Source organism: Sphaerodactylus townsendi, linkage group LG01 (genome assembly GCF_021028975.2).
Source record: "Sphaerodactylus townsendi isolate TG3544 linkage group LG01, MPM_Stown_v2.3, whole genome shotgun sequence".
Lineage (NCBI taxonomy): Eukaryota > Metazoa > Chordata > Lepidosauria > Squamata > Sphaerodactylidae > Sphaerodactylus > Sphaerodactylus townsendi.
In genome coordinates, this window is record NC_059425.1 from 193683595 (window position 1) to 193709855 (window position 26261).

Here is a 26261-nt window from a genome sequence, read left to right on the forward strand (position 1 = left end):
GGTTACATGAACTACTGCTGCTAATAATGGTAAGACATGAACAGACCTTGGATAAAGGAAGGTTTACCAGGTCTTTGGAAGTCAGGTAGGCTAGTGGAAGAGAAGCTGCAATAGCTTCTGCTTACAGCACATTCATAATTCTGATAGTTCTCCAGAACTTGTAAATGATATTTAATGACCGAACTCAGAGACCAGATGGCCTATAATCAGTGGTGGCGAACCTTTGGCACTCCAGATGTTATGGACTACAATTCCCACCAGCCCCTGCCAGCATGGCCAATTGGCCATGCTGGCAGGGGCTGATGGGAATTGTAGTCCATAACATCTGGAGTGCCAAAGGTTCGCCACCATGGGCCTATATTTATTTAGACATAAGCTTGGATGTGACTATTAATTGCAAAGACTGACAGTTTTTATTTCATTTGGATGTGCATGGGATGTGAACTTTTTGCTTTCTTAGAAAAGAGGACTTTTTAAAAAATTTGAACTTACATGGCAGTGTCTACAAAGCTATTGGCACTGTGTAAATTATATAGTTTTGGTACTTCTTTTTCACTGGCTGCCCTGCTTCCTGAAAAGCTCTACCCTGTTTCCCCTAATATAAGACATCCCCTGAAAATAAGACGTAGTAGAGGTTTTGCTGAAGTGCGAAATATAAGGCATCCCCTGAAAGTAAGACATAGCAAAGTTTTTGTTTGGAAGCATGCCCGACAAACAGAACACAGGAAAAATAAGACATCCCCTGAAAATAAGACATAGCACATCTTTGGGAGCAAAAATTAATATAAGACACTGTCTTATATTCGGGGAAACACGGTAAGTAAGGGGTGACTGTGCCATCAAGTCACAGCTGACTTATAGCAAGCCTGTAGGGTTTTTAAGGTACAAGACATTCAGATGTGTTTTCCTGTTGCCTGCCGTCATGTGGGCCGAGAGAGTTCTGAGAGAACTGTGACTGGTCCAAGGTCAGCCAGCAGGCTTCATGTGGAGGAGTGGGGAATCGAACCCAGTTCTCCAGATTAGAGTCTGGATATAGTGTGTAACACACATCTCACTGGACACAGTGTGTAGCAGACTTCCCTCTGTGATACACCTCTGAAGGTGCCAGCCACAGATGCAGGCGGAATGTTAGGAACTAGATCTACCAGACCACGGCCACACAGCCTGGAAAGCCCACAACAATCCCTGCCTGTATGTCAATAAATTCATTTCCAGTTTGGATCAGACCTGTAAGGATCTTCACAACTGTTCTCTTAGAGCTATAATCTGAGTCACAAAGTAGCAGGAGACAATACACCCCCTCCTCACCCCAGTTTGGAGCCCCCACTGCACACTGCATGACATCAAGAGCGCAGTGGGGCCCTGTTGTGCCCCCTTTCTCTGCATTTTCTAAACTTAGCGGACAACAGCAGCTGTATCAACAATTTCCAGCAACATTGATACAGCCAGGTGCCAGGGACTCTAGGACAGGGTCTGCAACCTGCGGCTCTCCAGATGTTCATGGACTACAATTCCCATCATGGGAATTGTAGTCCATGAACATCTGGAGAGCTGCAGGTTGCAGACCCCTGCTCTAGGAGGTCTGTTTGCAGGGCACCCGACATCCTTACTAAACCCTCCCCCCCCAGTTCACTCTGCTCATCCTTAGGAGCTCGGTTTATGTTCCGGGCCAGAGTAGAATTTCTGGGGCAGATGTTACTCAGATTCATGATTTTCACAAGCTGGAGAAACAAGCTGAATCTTTTTTGTTGTGGGGGTGGTTAAAATATTGCTATTGCCTCTCCCCTCCCTTTTATGCGTAGCACACTTGTTGAAATTTGCAGATGCTGTTGCCCTATTTGACTGCAACAGTAGAAAAAGTCACAGAGAAATAGAAAAGGGAGCTAGAAGGGCATGTGGAAGAGGAGGCCGGAGTCTGACTGTTTAAAAGGAAGATAATTTCCATCCTATACAAAGGCTGTTGCCTGTGAAGGATTACCATAGTTAAAAGTCAGTGCTAGCAGTATAGTGGATATTTCTTTTTTCTCAGTGGGTAGATTTATGACGAATAAGGGAAGCTTGTTAGCTGTTAAGACTCATCAGAGACCCTCACTCAGAGTAAAAGAAGGGGTTGCCATGGATGTGTTTTCTCTCTTCCCCCCAAAGTAATATATTTTAGATGTACAAGAGCCAGCGTGTTGTAGTGGTTAAGAGCAGGTGCACTCTAATCTGGAGAACCAGGTTTGATTCCCGGCTCTGCCACTTGAGCTGTGGAGGCTTATCTGGGGAACCAGATTAGCTTGTCCACTCCAACACATTCCAGCTGGGTGACCTTGGGCCAAGCACAGTTCTTCGGAGCTCTCTCAGCCCCACCATCTCACAGGGTGTTCGTTGTGGGGGTGGGAAGAGGGAAAGGAGATTTTAAGCCCCCTTGAATATCCTTACAGGAGAGAAAGGGAGGGGGGATATAAATCCAAACTCTGCTTCTATTAAATACTTTGGATGCTGGTAAAGAATAGGGTTTCTTGGTTAATGTTTTAAGGTTATAAATATCGTAAGCGGAGAGAGAACTGATTGTGTGCTGGAGAGGAGGAATTTTTTAAAAAAGGGTTTAATGCTTATTGAGAGCCCCTTCTATACTACAGAACAAGGGAAGTTTTTGGCCCTGTGAGCATATTGTTGTGGTCTATAACTTGCAGAGAGCAAAGAAGTGAAGACAGCTTGTTCTATGCACAAGCTTATCTAATCTCTTTCCCCCAATTAATTTTAGTGTGAGAGTTGGCTAACTGTCTTTAGGTTGCTGGAAAACCATAATCATCTTTGCTACAGGACACAGGCTGCAAAATAGATGACGTTTTTTTTACGAACCGTAATCTTAGACTGTTGAAAAAGAATTCATTGCTTGATATTTTTTTACTATGACTGTTTATGAACTTTTCCACGAAGAAGTCATGATTGCCATATTATTTATGAAATAACTACCGGTAGTTTATTGAAACGACGCGCACGATTGTCTTTGAGAGTATGTGGTTTGATTTTGCTTTAGTTCAGCTTTTAACTCACACATTTGTTGTAGATGAGTTCCATCACCTTAATTAGAATCATAGAGCTGGAAGAGACTCCAAGGGCCATCCAGTCCAACCCCCTGCCGTGCAGGAACACACAATCAAAGCACACCCGACAGATGGCCACCCTGCCTCTCTTCAAAAACCTCCGAAGAAGGACACCCCACCACACTCCAAGGCAGCGTATTCCACTGTCGAATTTAATTAGCATGCCCTCTATTCCATCATCCAAGTCATTTATAAAAAATATTGAACAGCACTGGGCCCAGGACAGTACCCTGCAGCCCCCCGATAGTCACTTCCCTCCAGGATAAAGAGGAACCATTAGTGAACCCCCTTTGGGTTCAGTCAGTCAACCAATTACAAATCCACCTAACAGTAGCATAGAATTCAGAGATCTTTATGAGGCATTTGCAACAAAGGGACAGAGTAGCCTTGTCTCGCCCACATTTTACTAGCTTTTTTTTGCAAGAAAAAACTACTACTAATACCTACTTGCTATAATAAGTAGAGTGCTTTCAGTTGCCAGAGTATAGACAAAGTAACACATTTTTGCCATACGAGGCATTATAAACCTTTGAATGATATATTTAAATCTTTTTTAAAAATATATTTTTATTAAATATTTGTAATAATAGCACACGAAATCATATTACAATATGACAAATAGATCCATTTTCCATAAACTGACAAAGATAGTACTAAAGTGCATTTATGTATCTAACATTAATCATTTCTACTCGCTCATCTTTACGGCTCACTATATAACTAACTTAACCCTCTGTTTGCCAATAATTCTACTGTGCTGCTATACTTATTTATTACCAATCTATCCCTATACTCTTAACTGACTTCCCCTATTCTTTTTGCACTTCTCAGTTCTATTTGGATATCGATAAGCGTTTTCTGCAATACTAACACCCGTGGTCATCAATACATTTCTCATATTCATCCTGGCAAATTCCAGAGAAGATCAAATATATATATATATATATAAATACAGTTATTTGCTGTAGACATTATATTGCATATTTTTCCATGGAAGAATGGGAACATAAAGTTCAAGAGATGAAAATAACTGATACGGGCCCCTTCCGCACACGCAAAATAATGCGTTTTCAAACCACTTTCACAACTGTTTGCAAGTGGATTTTGCCATTCCGCACAGCTTCAAAGAGCATTGAAAGCAGTTTGAAAGTGCATTATTCTGCATGTGCGGAATGAGCCAATATCACTCAGCAAGTAAAGAAGGCTGATCAACCTTTAACATCTAAAAAGAATCAAATGCCCACCTGGGCTAGATGGGATAAATATATTTAAATCTTTTCTGTGGGTTCTGAATTCATTTGCAAGTATATACATTTGTAAATAACACCTATGAGAACGTAGCCAGTAGCACCTCCTGAAATATTGTCTTGAGCACCAGCTGAAATCTGTCTCACAAACCCTATTTTCTGCATCCTGGGCCTGCAGAGGGAAGGCAGGTAGTAACCAGAGATGAGGCTTTTTCAGTGTCCAGCGTACCCAACTAAACATTTCCTTCTCACTGGACACTTCTCTCTGAGATGCACCTCTGAAGATGCCAGCCACAGATGCAAGCAAAATGTTAGGAACAAGATCTACCAGACCACGGCCACACAGCCCGGAAAACCCACAACAGACAGTTGAATCCGGCCGTGAAAGCCTTCGACAAGACACAAAACATTTCTGTTTACCCAAACTTTAATTAAGGGGTTGATCTTTTAATACCATTTTAGTATGAAACTATTTTTTTCAAATAAGTAAAAATTGATTTATTAATTGATTTATTAATTGTGGGGATAATTGATTTATTAATTGTGGGGATAATAGATGATATAAGAATGAACAGAAACTTGGAACCAATGTATAAAATAATGATTAGAGCAGCACACGCAGTGTTGGCGTTGGGCTGGAAAGATAACAAGAAACGGACAGTCTCAAAATGGTTGGAATGTATTTGGGAACAAATTCAGTTAGAGATTTTTGAGAGACTGGCAAAAAATACATTATGGCAAGAGAAACTAGAAGATATTATGAAGCTCTGGACATTGTATGAAAAATGGATGGAAGAAGCCAGATTTAACGAAGAACTATGGAATAAGAGAATAAGAAGAATGAACCTTCTGCTGCTTGCTTGAAATAATCAATGGAAAAGAGGTGGGAAGGAGGGTGAAAAAGGAAAAATGTATAGTTGGAATAAACATATTGAATGTAACAAATATAATAATATTCTATACAATAATTTTTTTAAAAAAACTATTTTTTTCAAATAATTTATTGTCTGTCTGTCTGTCTGTCTGTCTGTCTGTCTGTCTGTCTGTCTGTCTGTCTAATTACAAGAAAAGAAAAAAGTTACCAGTAATAACTATTATTCTAAGCTGTCGCAATCTGTTTTTATGTGGCCTAGATTTTTAAAAAAATCTGGATTTAAATTAATATCACTGAATTATTTTTAAAAATTAAATTGTATTTTGTAAGCAACCATGGAGAGGTCCCTGGAGAGGTGGCACAACATTTTTCTACATAAATAGCAAAAACTGAGTTTTCTCCTTGTTTCATTTAGGTGAGCGGTACTGGAGTTAGCCCAAATGTCGTCAGCTGCCCCGTCAAGCAGTGGAAAGGGGGTTGGGAAATCAACAAACTTTACTCCGGAACTGCAAAGCATGATGTAAGTAGTTCTGTTCTCGTACCTTATGTTGTTCATCCAAGATTCGTGATTTCTGGGCCTCTGCTTAGAGCTGCTCAGTGGAACAGCCACTTAAGTTGGCGGCAGACTCCTTAACATGGAGGCAGTTGCATAGCTACCACGGGGCAGGGGGAGGGTTAGGGCCCAGCCAAGCTGCTTTTTCAGCCAGCTGCTCTTTGCTGCCAGCTGAGCTTAGGTTAGTGGGGGGGCAGGGCCCAGGCGCCATTTTGTCCCTGGCGCCATTTGACCCCTCTACGCCACTGTCAGGAGGAAGACTTCAAACCTAACTCAATTGGGTGGGAGCCCAAGGGTGGGATTCACTCGGGGTTCCAAGCTTTTAGCTGTGGGGTGGGTACATAGGTGGAAAGCCCAAACTGCAAAGTTTCCTGTAGTTCCTCTCCCACATCTGCCTACATGGCTGATGTGCTGTTTATTTTATTTATTTATTCCTTCATTTGATTTTATAGGCTGCCGTTCTCTGTGTGGGCTTAGGGCGGCGTGCATATCAGTTAATAACAATAGGTCAATGAAAACATTTTATCTAAATCCCACTCAAGAATTCTAAGATCAGCTCCCTGGCCCAAAAACACAACCCAGGCAGGGGTGAGGTTTATAAATCTGTAGTAGCCTGTACCCTGCTGCCATTGTGGACCGAAGTGGCGAAGGGAGTCCAGGCAAGCTGGCTGAAGCGGCCATCTTTGAGTATCATATTGCTCTTCTGCGAGCACTTGGAGTCCCATCTGTTGAGACAAGAACGATGGCAGCTTATGGCACTGAACCTTTGGGATTCCCTCCTGAGAGCAATTCATCTGCCTCCCTCGATTGTTTTCTTCTATCAGTGGGTGAAGACTTTTTTGTTTGCTTGGCATTCCCTCCCTAACTGCTGTTCACCTTCCTCTCTGGTTGTGTTTATGTGTTTTATTTAAATACACACCTAGCAATAAAGCCCATTGTGATAAAAAGTACAACGGGCTCTAGAAAACTGTACTTGCAGGAGCTCATGGTGATCTTGGTGAAGGGGTTGCTGTCCCGCCAGTGTGCCCAAGGGCTGGTCTGCCACTGCTGGCCCCACCACTGCTGAAGGTGGTTGAGTGGCTGGGGGGCTGCCCAGTGCTCACCGCTCACACTGGGCTGGCTGCCGCTCTGTGGCCACTGGAGCCAGTCTGGGGGGCGAGGTGGGTGGGAGTTGAGCTTGAATGGGTACCTTGAATGCTATGGGCACCTTCTTGCGTGCATCGGCGGCAGTTAAGCCGATCTTCCCGTGGCTGCTGCTCATTGGCTGCTAATTGCATGACTCTACAGGCAGGTGTTCCGTTTGTGAGTCGTGCACGGTGATCAGCTGGGAGTGGGTCATGGCCACCAGCTAGGTTTACTCTTTTATATATACTGACATAAAAACACTGTTCAAAATGTTCATTGTTTGCTGCTTTAAAGATCTTGAGTTGGGAGAAAAAGTAGCATAGAAAAGTTTTAAATAAACTAAAAGAACGAATTATACCTTCTTGCTAGTGACAACAGATATTTGTGGGGTGTGTGCATTTCTTTCAGTGTGCTTTTTATATTTCTTAAAAATCAGCATAGCAGACAGACCATTTTTTTTGCATTTTTCCAACATATTTGATAGTAATCTGCTGCTATTCCGAAAGGCATGGTATCTGATGAAACGAGGCTCTTTGTGACCAAATCAACATGTGTGGACCAGTTGGAACTGATTACGCCCTGCTCTTGACAATAAGCATAATCATTACAAAGAAGAGTGATTTATTGTTACGCAGAGGAGGGATCTTGGAAACCTGGTTTAATTTTGCTTTGTGAGGAGCCTGGGAAGCTTTGTGTGCACATTCAGAATATCTAGGTTTTCATAAAGCCGTGCACGTCATCTTAAAACGAGAACAAAAAGGGCATCTAATCCAGAAGATTCCATACTTAGAGCTTGATTAGTTGCCTATTACAGTGGGGTGGGCTACAGATCTTGATAGGGTGGAAGGCAACCAATTCATCAGAAAGGCGGATCTGCCAGCACATGCCGTTCTCTCTTTCATATAGATCCAAGGGACTCTGACGTGCAGCAATTGGGGGGTCTTCAGCTCTTTCTCCTTGCCGGTTATAATTTTCAATCAAGCTATTAAAATGATTTTCCACCTCAGTCTCTGCCCCTCTTTTAGGATTGCAGATGGCGCACAGGGTGGATGTTTAACACTTTTTGTATCATACACGTTCAGCATTTTGGAAGGTGGCATTATGAATGCATTGCCTGATTTCTTAGTGATAAGAATTGCCCTTTTCTGCAAAAATTCCCCTGTCACCAGATGTTCTTTTAGGGCAGTTGTACTCGGTAATTTCTTGTGGTGGTGGAAAAATCTGCCATGACTAGAGGCATAGTGGGGCAAAATGGCACCCTTGTGCTCCCTGCATCCCCTGTGTCCCGTGTTAGCTACGCCCCCCATGCCCCAATTACCTGAGCTGGTGGTAGTCCCGGGCAGCCTGGTGGAGTAGGGCTGAGGGGTGCCTGGCTGTGGCCTCCGCCGGACCTGGTGGAGCCGGGCCGAGGGGTTCCCTGCAGCAGCCCCACTAGACCGCTCCTTCAGCCTCTGCCAGCTGAAGGAGCAGCCTGCCGGGGCCGGGGCCGGGGCCGGCCAAGGGAGGAAGGGGGAGGGGTGTGGGGGTGATTTTCTGCCCCCACGTGACCGAACGGGGGCCCGTCTGGGGTGTTTGTCCCCACTCAGCCCTGTAGGGTTTTCAAAGCAAAAGAGACACTTGGAGGTGGTTTGCCATTGCCTGCCTCTGCATGGGCCAAGAGAGTTCTGGGAGAACTGTGACTGGCCCAAGGTCGCCCAGCAGGTTTCATGTGGAGGCATCAGGAATCAAACCTGGTCCTCCAGATCTGACTCTGCTGCTCTTACCCACTGCACTGCGCTGGCTCCAGTTTTTTGTACTAAGGTTTATTTTGAAGTGCTGTCGAGAGAATTGTTTGTACTCATCTTTCTTGAGGGTCTTCAGAGTTTTGACCATAGAATGCACTTCTTTGATAAAGAAGTTCATTCATCTTAACTCAAAGCTTTTTATTTTGTTTTATTACAAAGTGTAATAATGGGAGAATTATTCACACAGATAAATGAGTTGATTGAATTCCGCTTTGTCCAGATCACTGTTTCACAAAAAAAAAAAAATCTGGACTGCTCCTGTTCCATAATCATCATCAATTGCCATCAAAGCCCAAATGACTCATGGCAATTCTTCACGGGGTTTTCAGGGCAAGAGGTGAGTAGAGGTGGTTTGTCACGGCCTTCTTTTGCGTAACAATGGTCCGTTCTTGACCCTGCTTAGCTTCTGAGATCTGATTACCTTGGACTAGCTTGAGCTATTGAGGCTGCTTATTATAGTTGTTGGAAGCTTCAAATTAACTGAGTTCAAAGTTACTGCTGAGTCCTCTGATCCTGTCATTGGCCTGTTGTCCAATATAAAAAGGTATTTATGATGTAAAATGTTAGGAATTGGCTGGGTCGGGTGTTTGACTTTGCAACCAGTTTGACTCCGATGCTCGTTGCTTGTAGTGTCGTTTGTTGTACTTGCTAGTACTCTGTGGCAGTTTTGAGGATGACATGGTAAATCCCCTGTAGAAGAGAGTACGCACAAATGCAGCCATCGTAACAATGCAGCGTCTAGCACCGTGGTGGCGAACCTTTGGCACTCCAGATGTTATGGACTACAATTCGCATCAGCCCCTGTCAGCCTGGCCAATTGGCCAGGCTGGCAGGGGCTGATGGGAATTGTAGTCCATAACCTCTGGAGTGCCAAAGGTTCGCCACCACTGGTCTAGCAGCTACTTCCCCCAATCCCCTCTCCATTCTGTATTTAGATTGGAAGGCAGAGGACAGCAAATAGGAACCACCTCCAGTATTGTCCTGGGTCAGGAATGGGTCCTGGCTGACTCGCTGGCAAATAGGCCTCCCCTCCCACTTGAGAGGAGGGCAAAGCAGATATCCAACTATGCAAATAATTCCACTCTATGGTTTGATTTTGATGTATTGTACTTGTATGCCACTCTTCCCCTGGTGGGCTCAGGGAACGAAGAGAAACACATTGTGCCATGACATGCCTCAGAAGATGCTGGCCACACAGGCAGGCAAAATGGTAGGAACAGAGGCCACCAGACCACGGCCACACAGCCCTGAAAACCCACAATAGCCAGCTAATGGCAATCCATTAGGGTTTTCAAGGCAAGAGGTGTTGAGAGGTGGCTTGCCTGGAAAACCCTAATGGATTGCCATTAACTGGCTACTGTACGGCAACCTTGGTCTTCCTTGGTGGTTTCTCATCCAATTATTATATTCATTTAAGGACTCGAGGTGGCCTTGCAGTCAACAGAGGGGTACGGCCTATAGCAGTGGTGGCGAACCTTTGGCATTCCAGATGTTATGGACTACAATTCCCATCAGCCCCTGCCAGCATGGCCAATTGCCATGCTGGCAGGGGCTGATGGGAATTGTAGTCCATAACATCTGGAGTGCCAAAGGTTCGCCACCACGGGCCTATAGGGACATGGGGTCACACATGTCCCCGGGTACATGCCTTTTGGTCACGCGGGACCACCGGCGACTCCCCCACATTACAAAATGGCATGCGCCTCAGCCACACGTGGCTGACCCTCGCCCTCCCGCATCCCTGCATGCCGTCTCCTGCCTTCCCCAGTCCCTCAGGGAAATGGGTGGGGGGGCTTGTTGGGTGGTGGCCATGGCACCTGCCTGCACCACCCACCACCGCTGAGCCCCCGGCCCCTGTGCAGTCTGGCTTTTGCCCTCCCTGGGGCCTGGGACGGCAGGAGCTGACCTGCAGGGAGGCTGGGGGTGGGGCTCAGTGGCGGGCATCCCTGCCCCCAAGCCCCCTGGCCTCCATGCAGGAGTCGGCCTGCAGGGGGGTGGGGCTCAGTGCCCCCTAGTGCCCCGCCCCCAAATGTTGGGGGTGGGGGCACCCAGAGAAGGTGTTGTCCCCGGGCACCCTTTCCCCCCGATATGATTCTGACGATCAGTATATGGTAAAAAACATAAAAACAGTACAAAATTTCAAACTACAAAAATATAAACGCTAAAACCAGATAAGAAACCAGTTAATTTCTAGATGGCATTAAAAAATCCTAAACAGTATAAGGAAACAGTATAAGGAAACAGTCACATCCCAGGCGAGGATCAAGAACGATATCGAAAATGGTGCCCAGCTGGCCCACCAGAGGAGGCCCGGTGGAATAACTATTTTACAGGCCCTACGGAACTGAAACAGAATCCACAAGGCCTGGATGTCCTTAGGGACAGCGTTCCACCCGGTCGGGGCCAGGGCTGCCCCGTTTAGCTTCTGTTGAAATTAGGGTAGTCTAGGCAATCCAAGTCAGGGCCCTTAACTGATTACTGCATTTAAAAGCCTGAATACATAATGGCTCTTGCCCCAAAGCTGTGTTATCATGTGTTCCTGAGTGGTCTTCCTGTCTTATTTAATATTCCAGCCTTTAACCTTTTAAATTAGTGATGCTCACTCAGTGGCTCAGAGCCCCATGTGGTTCTTCAGAATACCAGGAGTGTCTCTTCCAGGCACCATCCCCCAAAGTGGCCCCTGCCCTGCACTCCAGGAAAGCGGGCCAGGCCCTTTCCCTGTGACACTTAGGCTGGTAGTTGGTTCCCACTTCCAAACAACCACTGCCAGAGAAACAGGAAAGCTGCAAGCCTCACGTTGGGGGCGGAAGTAGACTTTTGGTGGTGGTAATTGATGGCACAGTGTGGTCAGCTGCAGTGCTGCAGTCCACGCTATGCTCACGACCTGAGTTTGACCCTGACTAGGATCTGGGAAACCCAAGTGTGAATCCCTACTCTGCCAGGGAAACTTGTTGGATTCCCTTTAGCCCAGGGGTCGGCAACCTTTAGAACTCAAAAAGCCATTTGGCCCTGCCTCCCCAATTCCCGCCCCCAGCCCTGCCTTTAGCCAAGCAGGCTGGATAGACAGCAGCGGTGACGCCAACGACAGCAAGTTGCACTTGGGACGAAGCGAGCGCGCCTCCTTCCCCTTCCTTCCTTCCTTCCTTCCTTCCTTCCTTCCTTCCTTCCTTCCTTCCTTCCTTCCTTCCTTCCTTCCTTCCTTCCTTCCTTCCTTCCTTCCTTCCTTCCTTCCTTCCTTCCTTCCTTCCTTCCTTCCTTCCTTCCTTCCTTCCCAGATGCCAGATGAGGGAAGGAGGGAAAAGGACACCGGAGGGAGGGAGGGAGGGAGGGAGGGAGGGAGGGAGGAAGAAGGAAGGAAGGAAGGAAGGAAGGAAGGAAGGAAGGAAGGAAGGAAGGAAGGAAGGAAGGAAGGAGGGGGCGGGGAAGGAGGCGCACTCGCTGCATCCCAAATGCAACTTGCCATTGTTGGAGTCACTGCTGTGGAGCCGCAGTAGGAGGACGAAAGAGCCACACGTGGCTCCGGAGCCGCGGGTTGCTGACCCCTGCTTTAGCCAGTCAAACACACTCCCAGCCTCAGTCCTGCCAAGTATTTGGATGGGAGATCTCCAAGGAATACCAGGGGTATAATGTGGAGGCAGGCAACAGCATACCACCTCTGAACGTCTCTTGCCTTGAAAACTATGGGGTCACTGTAAGTTAGTTGTGATTTGAAGGAAGGAAGGAAGGAAGGAAGAAAGGAAGAAAGGAAGAAAGGAAGAAAGAAAGAAAGAAAGAAAGAAAGAAAGAAAGAAAGAAAGAAAGAAAGAAAGAAAGAAAGAAATGGAGGTGTCAAATTTACTCATTTACTTCCTATGCCTGACCTACACCTGCTTCTGTAGACATTTGGGACCGTGCAGTCATGGACTCCATTCTGCATTGGAATGTGCAGCAGTAAAATATGTCAGTTGGAAACCCTGCCAATAGTCTTGGGAGTTCCCCCCACAAAGCTTCTGAAACTTAGTGGTGGCCCTTACCCGTTCTTTGGACATCATAGTATCATGTTTCATTTCAAATACAATTTTTGACTACGTTCTCTTTCTTTTGGCTGTCCTCAGACCCCTAAGCTTTTTTAGATTTAGGAAAAACAACTTTTTATCTAAATCAAAAATTGCATATTTTGTTCTCCGGTCTGGGAGGAATATAACAGAACATAACTTGAGCTCTGGAATCAAAGAAAGGGCATGAATCTGCAGAGCTACGGGAGGCCCGAGGAAGCTTTGGGTAAGTAGCTAAGGAGACTCTATTTTTATATAATGGTGGACTTCCTGATTAAGCATTTTTGAAGCTCCCCTCCCCGCCAGTGTACACACAATTCCTGTCAATGTAGGAGTTATTGTTGGCCGTGCGAGCGGAAGGCCTGGACGTCTTCATTCTGTTACAGGTCTGTTGCGGGGCCACTTTAAAAGCTATCAAAACATGTCGGCTTTGATTCTGAGATACTTTTCACCAACTGTTCTGTTGACTTCGTTGGTGCTGATGGAATTCTTCCTGTAGATGTGTGTGTTTTTTGAAGACGAAAAAAAGCCTCGCCAAATTATTATTAGCAGAAAAATAATTATATGACAGGAATAGGCTGTAGGCAGAAATGTTAAATTTGTTTCCTTTGGCACCTGCCTTACGCTCTTGCCAGTCTTTAAAAAAGAACTGCTCTAGATTCTGGTGGGGTTTTTTTTTAAAGCCATGTTGCTTGCAATGTAATCCTAAAGCACATTTGAAGGAAGAGGATACTGATTTTCATTCCCTCCATCTTGACGATCTAAGGAAGCTGTAATTCCTGAGAAATCAGTTTTGATCTTGCCATTAGGCCCCGGCCATTTGTCCAGTCCAGACACATTGGTTGGCAAACCTGCCACTTAAACACTTGGCCACACGTATTGGTACAGGAAAACGCTTCAGAGCCACCACACACTGGAGAGACCCGTTTTCCTACCTGAATCGCGTCAAGTCTAATACGTTTGGGAAAACAAGAATCTGAACTCCTGCATTGGAGTATCACAGATGTTAGTAAATGTATAACATCTCAGCAGCTGAGCAGGGTTGACTCTGGTTAGTACTTGCACGAGAAGAAGAAGAGAAGGAGGATTTATACCCCACCTTTCTCTCCTGTAAGGACTCTCAAAACAATTTGCAAATTCCTTTCCCTTCCTCTCTTCACAACAGACACCTTGTGAGGTAGGTGGGGCTGGGAGAGTTCGGAGAGAACTGGGATTGGCCCAAGGTCACCCAGCAGATCTTCATGTAGAGGAGTGGGAAGCAAATCTGGTTCACTGGATAAGACTCCATTGCTCATGTGGTGGAGCAGGGAATCAAACCTGGTTCTCCAGATTAGAGTCCACTTGCTGTTCACCACTACTCCATGCTGGCTGTCCTACACCATCCTGAGAGACAACCAAGGAAGTCCAGGGTTGCTACAGGGAGGCAGGCAATGGCAAACCACTTCTGTTTGTCAACTGCGACATGACAGAATTTTCCACCACCACCACCACTAGGAGACATTGAAAGGCCCAGCAAAGACTGTACTATCTGAGACTTTTAAGGAAACAACAACTGAATGGAAAACTCCTGGTGTCCTTTTACCGCTGAGCTATAGAGAGTGTCTTAACCTACTGCATCTGTGTATGGTTCTCCAGTTGCACAGTGGCAGATAGGAAGGCGCTCCAAAGGGTGATCACTACTGCGCAGAGGATTATCGGCTGCCCTCTCCCCTCCTTGGAAGAACTCTATAATTCCCGAAGCCTAAAGAAAGCCCAGAATATTCTGAGAGACCCGTCTTATCCAGCACACTCCCTTTTTGAACTGTTACCATCCGGCAGACGATACAGGTCTATCAAAACTAGGACAAAGAGGCTTAGAGACAGCTTGTACTCTAGAGCTGTGGCGATGCTGAACTCCGGGGCTTCGTGTTGATGTGTTTGGGGCTGTGTAGGGATGGGTGGAGGAAGGGGAAAGTGAGGATGGGCTTATTTTGGGAGTAGGGCTTACATTTTAAGCCTCCTCCAAAAATCCTGAAAAATCATGATAGGGCTTATTTTCGGGATAGGTCTTATTTTCGGGGAAACACGGTAGCACAGACACAAACGACTGCTTGCAGTTCTACAAAGCTGTTTGAACCTGTCGAAGGCAGTCCCAAGCTCAGGTGGGAGTGGCCTTTGAGGCTCCTCCCCTTAGCTGCTCACGGGTCTGATTTGCCGTGCACATTTTAAATGCAAAAGCCTGTTTACTCATGTAAAACCTTAAAGGTGCCTCTGCCGCCTGCAAATGCAATTTGCCTCCCACACACGGATATAGCTTGGTAGGATTGAAGCAGGAGTCTAGAGAAGACTCTCATAAAACAGTGGCTTGAAGCCAGGCCGCTGGAACCAAAGGCTCTGTTTTTAAACTCTGTCAAATATTGAGCACTGGAATCCTATCAAAAACCCTATTATGATATAAATGTGGAAGGTGAACCCTGAAATTGCTGCTTAATGATTGCTACTTGTGTCAGAATATTGTGTGTAGAAGGTTAAGACATGAAAGCCTAAGTTACATTTTATTCCTTGGTCTGACATAACTTTAAGATGTCACCCCGAAGCCACTGGTCAAGAGCCTGGGTGGAATTCTGGAGGCCTCTCTCTTTATGGTGGCTCAAGTCATTAAGTAGCTCAACTGGCATTTTCCCGTCTTCACTGGGTCAGGCAACTGGTGCTGTATTCTGCTAGAAGAGGTGGCGCTTCAGATATTCATGGACTACCATTCCCATCATCCCCTGCTGGCATGGCCAATTGGCCATTAGTACATGGACATCTGAAGCGCAAGAGTTGGACACCCCTGTGCTACAGTGATCCATGCAGTGGTCACCTCTAGATTGGATTGGATTACTGTGCCTTCCTCTACGCAGGGCTGCCCTTGGTCCTGATTCGGTCTAAAATGTGGCCGCTCGGGTCCTTTCTGGGACACCGTGAAGGGTTTATATTCCAACAGAGCTCCATTGGCTCCAGGTGGAGTACTGGATCCGTTTCAAGGTTTTAGTACTAATGTTTAAAGCCCTTAACTGTGTGGCACCAACAGATTTGCGAGGCTGCCTCTCTTTACCCTCCCTTAGTAACAACTTGCTGGTGATACCAGGCCTGAGAAGTATCTGGCTGTCCAGCCTGGTGGAATGCTCAGTCAAGCAAGAGCAAGGCTCAAGGCGAAGCTATTCTACCAGGCCTATAGTTGAGGGCAGCAACAAGGAGTTAGAACAGTGGTGGCGAACCTTTTTGAGACCGAGTGCCCAAATTGCAACCCAAAACCCACTTATTTATCGCAAAGTGCCAACACGGCAATTTAACCTGAATACTGAGGTTTTAGTTTAGAAACAACAGTTGGCTCCAAGATGTGCCTTGCTTGGGAGTAAGCTTGGTGGTAGTCGGTGGCTTCGCTTTGAAGCAACTGTGCAACACTTCCAATGGGTGAATCATGACCCTTGGAGGAAGCAAGCCCATTTGCCAGCAACCAAGCTTACTCCCAGGTAAAGGATCACGCTTTAGTTCTTCGCATGAAAATCAGTGGGGTTTAACAGCGCTTAACAGGGTTACCTACACTGCTTCCCCAAAACTAGGTCTTAGGTTTAATGCTAATAATTGAGCCCAGTGGCCCAGGCCAGCCTAGATGTGGGGTGGGGGGTGGGCGACTTTGCTTGCGCGTGCCCACAGAGAGGGCTCTGAGTGCCACCTCTGGCACCTGTGCCATAGGTTCGCCACCACTGAGTTAGAAGGTCCATCTTGGCGGCCCTCCCCTCTTCCCCTCTTCCCCTCTTCCCCTCCCCTTTTTGCTTTTTCTTTTATGAAATTGGGAGGGGCCCTGGTAAGTTGCTCCACCCTTGGTTAAGTTTTAAGTGCGATTTGCATACTGGTTATTAGATCATCTATTTAATATTACTATTTTACATAGCATTTTATGTAACTGTATTGTGTAACTATATTGTGAGCCGCTCTGAGCCCCCTTTTTTATTGTTTTAAATCAAACAAATCAAACAAAATAATTAAATCAAATAATTTTTTTACTATTAAATCAAATTAACGACAACAACAACATGAGAAGGTCACTAAATAACATGATTTCAAAACCGAGATTCAGTGAGTTTGTTGCTTCCAAGGCTTAATCACTCTAAATTTCAGACCACTTGCTTTTTGTTAAGTGATTGTAGCCCATCGATTACCTTGGCAGTGGCTAAGTTCTTGTAAAACATTTTAAATACCAATATTTAAATGTTTTAAATTGTAAATATATATGCAATTTTATGTGCCATTAAAGGTTCAATTTAATTGAATTATGGCACAAACCAGCTGAGGTCATCTCAGTGGTAATTGGCACCCTGGGTGCCATTCCGAAAATATCAGGATGGCACTTGAAACATTTTCGAATCGACAAAATCAACATCTGTCAAATTCAGAAGGCAGCCCTGCTGGGATCCGCACGAATACTACGCCGATACATTACAACTTCCTAGGCCTCTGGGTGAGGCTCGAATTGTAATGGAGGCCAACAACCAGCTAAAGATCTGGCAGCTGTGAAATCTACAATAATAATAATAATAATAAACACTAGGGCAGCACTTGAAACATCTTCGAATTGACAAAATTAACATCTGTCAAATTCAGAAGGCAGCCCTGCTGGGATCCGCACGAATACTATGCCGATACACTACAACTTCCTGGGCCACTGGGTGAGGCTCGAATTGTAATGAAGGCCAACAACCAGCTAAAGAACTGGCAGCTGTGAGATTCAACAAAATTAGCTAACAACAACAAATTATTATTATTTTAGCAGGCATCCAAGTTCAAACTATCACGCCAAACTGAACCTGGCCGTACTATATTTGCCGCTTCTGAACTGTCAGCATGATGCATGTTGAGAAGACAATTGCTTTTCATCTCTTGCATTGATTAATAATTATTGCAATGCTGATGTGATCCATATTCTGAATTACAAAACACTGTAAATCTGAATGTAACCTATTGCATTTTGTTGGCACCACAAGATGTAGGATCAAACATATACCTGGTATCAAACTCCATTGGAGATGGTATGATAGAGATTAATATCTTCACTTTAAAATAAGTTTGATATGTTTTTAAAGCTTAGTTCGTCACCAGTTGCAGATTATTAAAACACTTCTCTGACAGTGTGAATATACGTTAAGACCTCTATTGTAATAAACTCCTTATTTTGTCAGACAGAACACTCCCCTCCTCCCCAAGATGGAGGAGTTTGAATTTCTGTAAACTCTGCAGAGAGATTCAGCCAGAAAAGGTAATAGCTCCAAAACAGAAGAAGCATTATCAACTCACAGAACAGTTTTGGATGCCAAAATATGCTCAAATAGGAGAACAAACATTATTCCAACAAATCTACAATCTCAGATGAATTACTCGAAGTGAGTACAAGGCAAGCTCACAGCAAAATTGTCATCTTTCTCCGTCATAAACATTATTTACTTGCAAAAACTCGCCCTATTTCCCTCGCAGCGCTCTTTAATTCTTTTAGTTCTCAGTTGTGAATTTGAATGTGCAGTTGAAACAAAAAGTTCAAGATAAACCTTTCTTCAACATCATTGTCAACTGGTTTCTCTTTGCTTAACTTCCTCAGGAACAAATTTTGTTGTTAGCCTTTGCAGTTCTATCGGACTCCTGTTTAATTTTCTGATAATTGGGACATGTGGGTTGTCAAATTTTCTTGGAAGATTGTAAGCTTCGACAGAGTCAGTCTCACAGTTTTATTTCGGCATTGGTCAGATCTCACTTGTGTCCCTTTCTGGGCGCCATGATTCAGGAACAATAGTGACAAGCTGCAACGGGTCCAGTGGAGGGTGACCAAAATGGTAAAAAGTCTGGATTGCATGGCCTATGAGGAGCGGCTTAAAGAGCTAGGTACAGTGACGTAGATATGAATGTTTTATGGGGTTTTATTTACCAAGGAATAAAATGTAACTTAGGCTTTCATTTCTTAACATGCTGGCAGGGGCTGATGGGAATTGTAGTCCGTGAACATCTGGAGTGCCATAGGTTGGCCACCCCTGTTTCAGGGGAAATTACTTAATATGAAGCCAGACCCCCACAAAAGAGTCCAGTGAAGTGGTGTCCGACTCCTTCTTTACTGTCCGGAGAATTGCGTGGCCTGTGAAAACACAGAGGTCAGCCATCCCTGTTCATGACCACTATCAGCCTGGCTTCTGGCCTTGGATATGGCACCCTCTGTTTAAGTCTTCATACGTCCTGTTATATAGCCTAAACTTTTACACATTCAAATTTGCATATTTTTAAGTGTTTTGGTGGGCCATCCGTCAAATCACCTCTGACTCCAGAGTTGATTTTGGATACTATTGGAAGGAAATGGCTGTAATGAACTTGGCCATGAGTGTGTTGGTTAACCAAATGGTAATTTGAGGCTGTGCAGGATTACTGCATTCCATTCGATCCTTGTTTACTGTATTTTAACCCTGGAGCTTTGCTGAGACTGCATTGTACAAAAACAACCAGTTTGTCAAGGTAAACTTAAACGTTTAGTCTGAATGACGTGTTTGCAACTTTAGTCTTATGCTTATAGAAAAGACACTGGAGAAGTAAACTTGTTTGTATCACTGTAATCCCCATGAATTGCCCCAATCCCATAGGTATGTCCAGACAGTTAAGCAGCAGTTTTACATGTACAAACATGCTAAGCCTCTATTTACTAGAATCATTATACAATAAGAAGAAGAGAAGAAGAGCTTGGATTTATACCCCCCCCCCCCTTTCTCTCCTGCAGGAGACTCAAAGGGGCTGACAATCTCCTTGCCCTTCCCCCCTCACAACAAACACCCTGTGAGGTGGGTGGGGCTGAGAGAGCTCCGAGAAGCTGTGACTAGCCCAGATCAGAGTGCACCTGCTCTTAGCCACTGCTCTTAGCCACTGCTCTTAGCCACTGCTGCTCCCAATACACAGCAATACCTCAAACTATTGTAAAGGGTGAAGAATAAATCAGAATAATAATAATACCCCAGAAGCTTGCCAATGTGGCGAGGATTAGTTTGATTAGGAAAGAACTTCACCAAAAAGAAACAACAACAACAACAACAACAACAACTACTACTACTACTACTACTACTACTACTACTACTACTACTACTACTACTACTAAATCAAGATTCAGTGACTGTGACACAAACCAGCTGAGGTTGTCCCAATGGTAATCTGCACCCTGCGCGCCATTTCGAAAACACTAGGGTGGCACTTGAAACATCTTCAACTCAACAAAATCAAGTGATCAAGGTGTCTCCCCTGCCAAAATCAACATCTGTCAGATTCAGAAGTCAGCCCCGCTAGGATCTGCATGAATACTAGGACGATACATTACAACTTCCTAGACCTCTGGGTGAGGCTTGAATTGTAACGAAAGACTAACAAACAGTTATAGAACTGGCAGCTGTGAGATTAAACAAAATTAATAATATAAGAAAGAATCCTGCTCAGTAGTTATATGGTATATTGTCGAAGGCTTTCACGGCAGGAATTGCAGTTCAAAGCGTGTTTATGGCAATCTCTCACGTGACATTTTACAGTGATCTCGCAGTGGTCTTTGCATCTCGAGCTTTATGCAGTTTTCCGATTGCGGGGGGCACTGCGTCCCTAACCCCCACAATGTGGAAGGGACGACTGTGTTGCCATCCATTTATGAACAAGAGAGTATTACTATGAGCTTGTGAAGCTGCCTTTTAGGGAGGCAGACCCACTGGTTTGGCTCAGCATTGCTTGTTGTGGGTGGCAGCAACTTCCCAACGACTTAAAATCCTTTCCCTGGAAGTTCTGCGGTTTGAATCTGGGGCCTTCAGCCTGATCTACCACTGAGCTACAACAGCTCCCCAGTAATGGGAGTGGATCTAAACATACGGTCAAGAAAACGTATAAGTTGCCCTTAAATTTTCTTAAGAGAGGGTGGCAAAATTCTCTGCTTCCTGACTCTCCCTCCTCTCCATTCGGCTCCTTGAAATTTCATTCCAGGGGAGTGAGACTTTTGGAACAACACAGGGGGAGGGAGGGGGAAAAATCTGCACCCTTTGCTTAAAAAAAATGCCAAAGGGGCAGCCCGTTCTCGCCCAAAGTACGGCAGGGATCAAAGCGAGCCAGCGAATTAACGTTAAGTATGTATGCGGAGAACTTAAGGAATAGTGCTGAAGGCAAGTGGATTGGTGGGGTGTCATTTATTTGTGTGTGCGTGCAGGGATAGAAACCTTTTGGGCACATCTCCCTTCATAGTCCTCAGGATGACTTACCATATATACTTGAATATAAGTCAACTTTTTCAGCACATTTTTTGTGCTGAAAAAGCCCTCCTCAACTTATACTCGAGCCCCGGCAGCCGGCTTCTGCAAGGTTTTGACAGCCCCCTTGCTTCCCGCCATGGCAGCCAAGACAGCTGTCTTCTGCAAGGCTTCCACAGGCGTTTTGCTCCCCCTGCCATCGCTGCCGTGCCGAGAAGCAAGGCGCCTTTCACTGGTGCAGGGTGCAGAGGTCCCCTGCCCACCTCCACGCCTCGGCTGGAGGTGGGGAGGGGAAGTGGGCCAGGCAAAATTAGGTGCCTTGACTTATATTCGGGTCGACTTATGCTCGAGTGTATACGGTATGTGTAGACAATTCACTGCTTCTACGCAGTAAGTTAATATAACTATGCCTGTGTGTTAGCTGAGTGTGTGTCAAGACACACATCCCATTGCTTAAAAAAGAGAGAGTCTGTTTTCAGTATTGCTACAACTGATAAATGGTTAATGAATAGCTATAACGCAGGCTTCAAAAATGGCTATTTCTTTTTCAGTTTGAACCCTCCTTTCAGATTAAGGCTTCTATCCGGCAACAGAAGTTGCAAAGCCTTGCTGAGAATCTTGCCCACCCCTCTGTCAAATCTCTCCGCCCCGGCCTGAAAAGGCCATGCTGTTCCTAGCAGAATAATTTAATAGAAAGTTGGAAGAGGGGTGGGGATGCTTGATTGAATCTATAAAATAAGCCCTATATTGATTTCAGCACTTAAAGCAGACAATGTTTGTAGGGAGCTGTAGTGGTCCATGGAAAAACGGCACACTCAAAAGGCATGTAATACCCTTTTATTAGGGGAGCCAGGCTGAATCTGCGGCCAGAGATTCCGGACGGTTAGATCTGTGGTAGTGACCGGGGTTGATTGCCTGCTTGCATTATCTGGATCTCTTTATTTGGTCAACATCTGATGTGACAGTAGAGGTGCACTGTTTTAGTCCCTTCTCGATGTAGGACATTAAAAGGTAAAGTTTCCCCTTCAGTCGTATCCGACCCTGGGGTACCCCTGCAAGCAGTGATTTTATAGGCATCCCGTTTTTGTAGGGTAGTTTGCCATTGCTTTCCCCGGCTATTCTTTACCCCCTAGCTATGTGCTAAGTACTCATTTACCGTGCTAGGTACTCATCCTTCCAGAATGGGTGGATGGCTGAATTGACCATGAGCCAGCTGCCAGGATATCTGACCCACAGGGGGCTCGAACTCCTGACCGTGTGAGTGGCGGTGCAAGCACTTAACCACTACGCCCGCGGCTCCTGTAGGACATCACTGAGTCCCAAAAGAACAGAAGACAGTGATTAGACAGTTTGCACAGTTCACTGATACCACAATGAAAACCAGAGCACGGCTCTTTGGTCCTCCTTGGTGTAAGGAGGGTTAATTTCAGATTGGTGATTATCCCTATAAGGTCTGAAACAGAAAACTGGACACTTAGCAGTTTCCTATTTGTTTTTTTTCTGAAAACGCCTGTTCAGACGTGAGAGGCAGAGGTGGGATCCAGCAGGTTCTTACAGGTTCCCGAGAGTAGGTTACTAATTATTTGTGTGTGCCGAGAGGGGGTTACTAATTGGTGATTTTGCCAGGTGATTTTTGCCTTAGTTACGCCCCTCCTCTCAGCAGTAGCGCGCAGAACTTGAAGCAGTCTAGCACAGGGGTAGGGAACCTTTAACACTCAAAGAGCCATTTGGACCTGTTTTTTTTCCATGCAGGAAAGAAAAGAAACACTTGGAGCCGCAAAATAATTTTTGACATTTAAAATAAAGATAATGCACTGTATATATTGGGGTTTTTGCACCTTTACTCCGGCTCATTCTGAGAAGCGCATGGATGTGTCCGCCCTGCTGCCTGCAGGGCGGGCAAGGATGGGGCCAGCGGCTCGGCCTCACCTGCCGCCAGGAAAGCGCCCACCCCGCTCCAACGGGGCAGGCGAGAGGGGAAGCCCGTAAAGCGTGGCTCCAGCCCGACAGCGAGGAGCAGTTAGTGCGCCCACCTTGCCGCCTGCAGGGCTGTGGCAAAGGAGATGGGGGGCCAGCCCGAGCTCGGCTTCAAATGGAGCCGCGAGGTGCAAAAGAGGCAGAAGAGCCGCATCGCGGCTCTCTAGAGCCGCAAGAGTTCTCTACCCTGAGTCTAGCAGGACGTTACACCAGCGTCGCGTGGCAGCCTTCGCAGCCTAGCGATTGCCATTGTACGACTTCCCGCCTTCAAGGACCCGGTTGCACGGCAGCTGCGTCCTTGCCACAGCCCCGCCCAGGAATGCCCCGCCCCCGAAATGTCCGGCCATGCCCCCGTCGTGCCCCGCCCAGCCCCATTGGCACTACGCCACAGTTTGAATCCCACCACCATGGGAACCTGTTACTAAAATTTTTGGATCCCACCACTGGTGAGAGGTTGTGGCTACCGCAAACACGCGCCATGGTAAAACACCTGGCACGAACGAAGGCCCCAAGCCGAGGCCTCCTTAACTTGCGACCCTGCAAGCTGCACAGCCTCGCCTTTCTTGATGAACCTCTTGCCCTCGCGATCCCGGGCACGGCAAAAACACGTGGCCCTGGCCAATGGTCTGTGTTCAGTGTCAGGAATCCCACCTTGCGTATTACTTGCTTGTGCTTTGTGCTTATGTGGGCTGAGAAATTTGGAGCCAAAAAAGGAACACGAATTTTCTCCCTCGTTGGTGGGGGAGACCTTGTGCCGAGTCTGTGGCTCCCCTTGGTCACATCTTCTGCACCTTTGGCTTATTTGGGGGATCATCCCGAGTGTTTATCATCCACAATTAGCTCTCCAAACAAATATGAGACCCACTGGAATTAGAGGTACATATAGATGCGAATATGCGCTCTCAGGGCAATGCTCTTGGGGAAGAGGATTTAAAGTTATTACTGTAGAGAAGATATTCATGATTTTCCCACTCAGCGTAACACAAGGTTGGGTAACTGGTTTTTTGGCAAAGTATAAATACATGCACACATATGGCAAGGAGTTTTAGCTTCCCCAGTGTTCCTTGTTCTGAGTGAAACTGTTTCTCTGTAACTTTATTGCCGGCTGTCCCCTGGCCCCCGAAATAATGTGATTTTTATAGCCTTAAAAATCAGCATAGTCATCATTTCCCCTCATTCCACCGTCTCCTCTCCCTCCCTCCCTCCCTCCCTCCAAACCTACTTGGGATGAGCGAGTCACTGACTTTCTAGTTTTAAAAATAGTTCTCAGTAAAAGAAAATACTGCTGACCCTTGAAGACCGTGGGCTGTCCAGAGAAGGGGACATTTATATAATCATTCTTTTGTTGAATCATACTTGCATTGTTAACAGATGTCCCATTGTCTTCCTCCTGATTATGATTCAGAGTCATTGGTAGAGATACTTTGAAGTACTCTATGAAACCAAGCTGGAATACTAAATAAGAACCTTATTTTAACTTCATTAGCTCTGAATCAGCCTGTATTTGTTGTGCTGTTTTGAATAAGCTGTCAGTAGTGTGCCTAATAGAATCATGCATGTTTTGCACTTATGAGTAACAGGGTGACTTAAATTTCAGGGTTCAATGCTTTGGTTGTTTTTTAACACAAATTGCATGTTGATGACTTTAGACAATGTCCAGATTCTATAGCCCTTCTATTCAGAATGCTCTGTGTGCTTTATTTAATCAATTTCAGCCTCTAAAGGCAGATTATTAAGCGGTCCCATTTACAGAACTCGTTTAGTCATTTGCCACAGGACATTCAATGGGTTTGCAGCTGAGTAAGGGTTTGGACCTAGAATCATAAAACCATAGAATCAGAGAAATATGCAGCTGGAAGGGACCTCCAGGGCCTGTATAGTCCAGTGATGGCGAACCTATGGCACGGCTGCCAGAGGTGGCACTCGGAGCCCTCTCTGTGGGCACGCACACATGGAGTTCGTCATGTGGGAGGTGGAAAATCACTCCCCCCCCCCCACAAACACCTAGGCTGGCCTGGGCCACTGAGCATGACGTGCGCGCACCGCGGTGAGTAGGGAGGACTCGGCTGGCGGGCCTGGTGCCTGTGCTCCAGGTGGCTGCTGCTCGAGGGGGGGGGGGGCGCAGAAGAGGCAGAAATGCTAGAGAGGCACAGAGCAGTATGCGCGGGACTTACTGGAGGCTAGAGCAGGCTGGCCCCTGCTCGAGCGGGTGGGGCGGAGGAAGAGGGAGCCAACCATTTTTTTCTAAACTAAAACCCCAGCATTCAGGTTAAATTGCCGGGTTGGCACTTTGTGATAAATAAGTGGGGTTCGGGTTGCAATTTGGGCACTCGGTCTCAAAAAGGTTTGCCATCACTGGTATAGTCCAAACCCCTGCACTCAGGAGTGTATGCTAATGGGGACATGGGGTATTCCATGTTCCCGGCACCCCCCTCCCCCCCCACACACACACATAATGAAATGGTGTGCGCCCAAGCTGCATCTTGATGAGTCCTGGCCCCCGGCTTGCAGAGAGGCGAGTGGGCGGGGCTCGGTGGCGGGCAGCCACAGCACCTGCTGCAGCCAAGCCCTGCCCCCGGTCTCCCTGCAGGCTGGCTTTTGCCTCCCTAGGCCCTGGGGACGGCAAGAGTTGGCCTGCAGGGAGGCCAGGGAGCCCAGCAATGTGCGGCCCAGGAGCCAGCCTGCACTTGCAGTGCCAGTCCGAGCTCCTCCCCTGGCCTCCCTGCTCACTGGCTCCTGTAAGTAGGGGGGGGGGCAGGGAGTTGGGCTGGGGGGGGCGGGGAGGTGGTCATGTCCCTGAATGCAGTTTAGCCTCGGTACGGCACTGCCTGCACAATGTAGGACATTCATAACTACCTGCCCCTCACCCCCAGTGACCATCCCTCCATGCCCAGTAGAGGCCAGGCCTTCTTACTCACTGGTCCATGGCTTGGATCTTAAGCAGAGCAAGAAGAGGGTAGACTAGACTAGAGGGTAGTAACTTCCCTGACTTTCCCCCTCTTGGTCCCCCCAAATCATGCTGCTTTGGGTGAGCGGACAGAAGGAACACGAGGCCCAAACTCAGCCGCAGTTGTATTCACCCGAGCATTCATTGTGTGATGCTGTTTAAAACTTGTTGGTTATAATACATACTAGTGGGGTACCACTACATCTTGCGGGGAACATCTCCCCCTCCCCACACTATTTCTCCTTTCCCTCCTTCTGGAAGCCCTTCTCCCCCCCCCCCCCCGCCCCTAATTCTTCAGTTTTCCGCCTCCTTTCCTTTTCTGTTAACCCATCCACCCAGCTCTCTTCTCTCCCATTTCCCTTCT

General features: G+C 46.3%; 1 protein-coding gene across 1 annotated transcript in view; it reads left to right on the top strand.

The window, feature by feature from the left end:
* Positions 1 to 5634: 5634 nt before the first annotated feature.
* SUPT3H (SPT3 homolog, SAGA and STAGA complex component) overlaps positions 5635 to 26261 on the top strand; it is a 266061-nt gene continuing 245434 nt past the window's right edge. Inside the window, exon 1 of the mRNA XM_048506781.1 lies at positions 5635 to 5733. Within this exon, the coding sequence (XP_048362738.1) occupies positions 5654 to 5733 (80 nt within the window). The 5' untranslated portion in view covers positions 5635 to 5653. The remainder of the gene's footprint in view (positions 5734 to 26261) is intronic.